General features: G+C 38.0%; 1 protein-coding gene across 1 annotated transcript; it reads left to right on the top strand.

Annotated features, from left to right (window-relative positions):
* The first annotated feature begins 858 nt into the window (after positions 1-858).
* On the top strand, positions 859-4,603 carry LOC134821722 (uncharacterized). Its single transcript, XM_063832454.1, has 5 exons — positions 859-1,035; positions 1,181-1,307; positions 2,605-2,733; positions 2,935-3,001; positions 3,677-4,603. The coding sequence occupies exons 1-5, from the start codon at positions 864-866 to the stop codon at positions 4,310-4,312; spliced, it is 1,131 nt and encodes a 376-aa protein (XP_063688524.1). The 5' UTR covers positions 859-863; the 3' UTR covers positions 4,313-4,603.
* The last annotated feature ends 427 nt before the right edge of the window (positions 4,604-5,030 follow it).

The raw sequence follows: 5,030 nt of genomic DNA, 5'->3' as shown, positions 1-5,030 counted from the left end.
GAATGAGAGCTAAGTTGCTTGAGCTCGCCTTTTTGAAGGCTACTTATATCTTTATAAAAGCTGTATTTGCTTTCAGACATTTTTCTTTTTAAACTTTCATATTTATTGTCAATCTCTCTTAAAGTGAGAGTCCTTTTGTATATTCTATCTTCATGGCTTTTGTTTTTCTTTTTTCTGCCATGTCCTCTTTTATATCTTTTTATTTTATTTTTAAAATAAATATCGTTAAAGTTGCTTTTAGAAATATTACCAGAACCTTTTACGTTGTCATTGAGACCTAGAGGGTGAGCAGTGCTCAGGAGATTAATCCAAAGAAGTTCCCTGTCAGCTAAGGCCAGACGAGGGTCTTCAGTAGAGGAAGGGTCAATAAAATCAATAATTTGAATGGAGGCGTCATGAAAATTATGACCGGGAGTATTAAAGTGGTCATGGACAAAGGAGGATTTGCCGGCTTTAACCGAAGCACGGTGTCCATTCATGCGTTCATTAAGGCGCTGTTCTGTGAGCCCAACATATTGAATACCACAAGAACAAGTGAGGAGATAGATAATAGAAGAAGATTTACAAGAAAAGGATTCAGAGTGAGTTAACATGAAAGAATTATTAGTAACGTAACTGGTGAAAATATTACTTGACCTGAATGGTTTACAGGTGAGACATCTTGACTTATTACACGGTGTTATATCAGGGGGTTATATTAAAAACCTTTTAATCATTTTTATTTAGCTGCGTTGAAACTTTGTGATTGTTGTGATTTTTGTAAATATTATAGTTATACACAAGCGTTTATTTTTCATAAGCCGATAAAATGTACGATTGCAATATTATGTTTAACTTAAAATATTTACCAATAGTGCATTAAAATGGCTGTATTTGGCAAGAACGGGGCTGGCGTGACTATAGATCGAGGATTTGGACTCTCTCTTCTCTTCATGCTCCTTGTTTCGTCTCTTCTCAATGGATTCGTGTTTTACTACCACTTTAAAAAACCAAGAAAACTCATTTCTAAAATGTTCTGTCTCCTCGCTTTTTCAGGTTAGTTAGTTAAAGTAGATTGAATGTTATTATAGTTGTTCATCATGATGAATCATGTCATGAATAATGCCGAGTAAAATCATTAAAAAACCACTTTGAAAAGCGTAATTGGGTTCCAAAATAATAACCAACATCTCCCCTCCAGATTTCATGAGTATAGCACTGTCGTCAGTAGCAGCGGTCTCTTTCCTCCGGGGAGAACTAGTAACAGACACAGACCACGTGACCATCCCTCAGTACCTTATATCCCGGGCTCAATTCTTCTTCTTCAGGTCAGTAGTCAGTACCTTATATCCCGGGCTCAGTTCTTCTTCTTCAGGTCAGTACCTTATATCCCGGGCTCAGTTCTTCTTCTTCAGGTCAGTACCTTATATCCCGGGCTCAATTCTTCTTCTTCAGGTCAGTACCTTATATCCCGGGCTCAATTCTTCTTCTTCAGGTCAGTACCTTATATCCCGGGCTCAATTCTTCTTCTTCAGGTCAGTACCTTATATCCCGGGCTCAATTCTTCTTCTTCAGGTCAGTACCTTATATCCCGGGCTCAATTCTTCTTCTTCAGGTCAGTACCTTATATCCCGGGCTCAGTTCTTCTTCTTCAGGTCAGTACCTTATATCCCGTGCTCAGTTCTTCTTCTTCAGGTCAGTACCTTATATCCCGGGCTCAGTTCTTCTTCTTCAGGTCAGTACCTTATATCCCGGGCTCAATTCTTCTTCTTCAGGTCAGTACCTTATATCCCGGGCTCAGTTCTTCTTCAGGTCAGTACCTTATATCCCGGGCTCAGTTCTTCTTCTTCGAATAAAATTTTCATTCTCATCTTACCATAATATATACTTGGATTGTTTTAATTTCCTGCCTTCCATTATAAATTCTGGAAGTTGCAGTAATATTGAATTCTGAAAGTTCAATATTACTGTAATATAACTACCATATTACTATTCAATCCTAACCGTAGAAAGGATTAACCAGATCTGTTTATGGCTTAATTTAATGGGTTAAATTGCGATAATTAGCTGCCAACTCTTGTCTACGTCTTTAAAAGCATCAAAATCGGATTGCGGATATGCCATATAACTTCTGAAATAAATAAACATTTGTCAGAATGCAGAATTTGACTACTTCCATAAAGTTAACTGTGAGCTGTAAGTGACATGAGTGGTTCAAATGACAAATATAACATGCTGTCAGTAAGGAACTGCAGTAAATACCAGACCGGGCGGTCTGCAGACCACCCGGTCTGGTATTTACTTCCTCGAGAAACGGAATGATTTCAAATTTGTGTCTGTTCAATGCAGCAGTTTTATAAATCTGAATTTGAGAATTTCGCAACTGTTTTTAATCATAATGCTTTAATGGAGGTTAAACTTGATAGTGCATTAAACTCGACAGCTGTTAAAAAAGAACACTCTATTTAATCGCTCGCTGTCAAAAAATTCAGGTGACGGTTACGTCATGCTCAGATGCTGCTCCTGGTTAAATTTGGAAACTCTCTGGACATCTTAAAGGAAATTTACAAATAAATGAATAAATTTTTAAAATATGAAAAATGACTCACGCACAACTTTACCCAGGTTTTCGTTGTTACTGACAAGTTTTATCAGCCTACAGCGCCTAGTGATGATAATGCGACCTCGTTATACCCTTCACGGTACTTACTTCGTATGGGTGTTCACTTTCTGGATCGTACACATTCTCATCAGGTATACTACAACTATACTATAACTATAGTATAGTATACTACAACTACAATACCTAAGTTATTTAATTCTTTTGTTGATCGGGATCCCCTGTGGTTTGATTAATGGGGCGATGAAGCAATTACCATCAGCTAGTGATGGTAATGCAGTCCACTCCAAGGGCGGCGGCCCACTAATTGTTTTAAAACCAATTTGTTATTTCAGCTCGATATATTTCTACGCTCTGGGTCAGTGCAAGTGGGAGGTGCTCATACAATCAGTCTACTGTAAGGTTAGTCCTCCTTCCCTGCAGATCACAGTGGTATTAACCCCACAATAATCCTACACTCTCAGATCCTGCACTGATTTGATTAAATGAATTGATGAATCTTGTCCTTAACTTGGGCTTGATTGGTTGGTACAGGGCTCGTGTTTATAATCGATTGAGTTGACCAGTAGGCGTGAAATTGAGGACGAATATGCATGAAGCTAACTGTGATGTGAGCACGTATTATTATAGATATTATATTTATATTACGTAACGTGATGACAGTAATGAATCGTGGGTAATATTAGCGATACTGCTATCAACTTTACTATTCGTATCGATCGAGATTAATCAGGAAAATGAGTGGGGTTGGAATATATTTATAAACTCAAGTGATTAATAATAATGCTCGGCCCTCGAGCAAACCCTGCTTAAAGTCTGACCATCAAAACTGGAAAGCTTAGTTAAAGAATTAAACAGGATATGTTGAGTGTCAAGTATGGACGTGAATATAGTCTGCCATAAAAAACTCATAATATCCGAGTCTACCATGTAAATGGCAGACTGTGTTATTACACAGTTTGCGTAAAAGTGCTGACTGAATTAGAGTCAAAGAGATCTAATAATATTTCGTGATTAAAAAAGCACAAGAATCTTTGATTAATATACAGTTCCATTTCCTAAATCTCTCTCTCTCAGGTTGGATTCCTGCAATACCTGAACAGCATGGTACTTACAGTTGTACCATGGTACCTTGTCTGCTTCCTAGCCTGGTTCACAACTCTCCTCCTGCTCGTCCAGCGCAAGAAAACCCGGCCCTACAACACCCGCCGTAACGACGACATCAACAAAGTCGTCGTCACAATCTTCTTCCTGTGCGTCATCGCCATGCTCTCCTTCCTGCCCTCCCTGGTAGCATTCTTCTTCCACGAGGAGTACCGTGTTGTACCTGACGACAAGTACCCTCTGTGGGTATGGTACTTCTGTATCGTGTACTCCCCCGCTCTCTCCTCCTTCTTTAACCCTATCATCCTGGTGATACGAGGCCGGGGGATGCGGACCACGCTGAAGGTGGTCATGTTTCAGTTGGCTCGATGCCAGGGAGTGAAGTTACAGCATGATGGGGACATGTCACGTGTAATGTCACTTAACATGACCAGGTTTAATAGACAGGCGTGTTCAGTGCATGTGGGCAAGAGAAGGAGTGATATTACTAAAAGTACGGGCGTGGTCCCGGTAAACACTGACTTTAGTCGGAATGTGCAGGAGGTTCCTAGTAGGGCTACTATAAGTAAATCTTCAGATAACGTTTTACCTAAATGTTCTTCAAAATGATGTTTTTAGAAGAAATGCAGGGTATTATTTGTATTAAAATTTATTACGTTTACAGATTGTGAATGCATCGTTTGTATTGCAGGATGATAATGTGTAATGTTTTCATTGTAACAATTCGGCTTATTATTTGAAATAAGATCTACGTTGATTCATATTATTGAATCTTTTTAGTAACAATTTCTATTGCAAATAGATTATATTTTTTAAATGTTTTTATTTTTCCACGACCTTGAAAAGTCAGTACGAAGAGGCCATCGTTGAAATTTGTTGTTAATTTTATTTAAAAATTTGTTCGTTTAAAACGAGACATAATCAATAATTGGTTAAGCGCTCGCGCTTTATTCATTATTGCTGATTATTTGTGCTATCTAAGCTACTCATGTGCATCACGGCCTCGCGGGTTTTTTAATTTAACAAGAAAAACGAGTTTTATTGCATCAAGCGAACGTAAAAAGTATTGAACAAGTCCAATTAAATTTAAACATTAATAACATACAAAATATAACCGTCAAAAATTCGACTCATTGGCAAACATCAAATATTCGTAATCAATTTGGTGCTCTTTCTTACTTTGTACAACAGTCCTAAAGACGATTTACACCCAGTTATCGAGTCCTAATACGAATTTTTGACGGATATAAACTCAAACCAATTGTTCAAATTCTGAGATAGACAAAACTGATGGCACTTAATTATCGCCAACATAGCAACTGTAATG

This window comes from Bolinopsis microptera, chromosome 10 (assembly GCF_026151205.1).
Source record: "Bolinopsis microptera isolate Bmic1 chromosome 10, MBARI_Bmic_1.0, whole genome shotgun sequence".
NCBI lineage: Eukaryota > Metazoa > Ctenophora > Tentaculata > Lobata > Bolinopsidae > Bolinopsis > Bolinopsis microptera.
The sequence above is the reverse complement of the archived record's forward strand: the minus strand, read 5'-3'. Positions and strand labels throughout refer to the sequence as shown.

Excerpts from the sequence above, each read along its gene's own strand:
- LOC134821722 (XM_063832454.1), top strand. The coding sequence starts at position 864 with ATGGCTGTATTTGGCAAGAACGGGGCTGGCGTGACTATAGATCGAGGA. Across the intron at positions 1,308-2,604 it reads GCTCAATTCTTCTTCTTCAG|GTTTTCGTTGTTACTGACAA; the intron begins GTCAGTAGTCAG and ends AACTTTACCCAG. Across the intron at positions 3,002-3,676 it reads TACAATCAGTCTACTGTAAG|GTTGGATTCCTGCAATACCT; the intron begins GTTAGTCCTCCT and ends TCTCTCTCTCAG.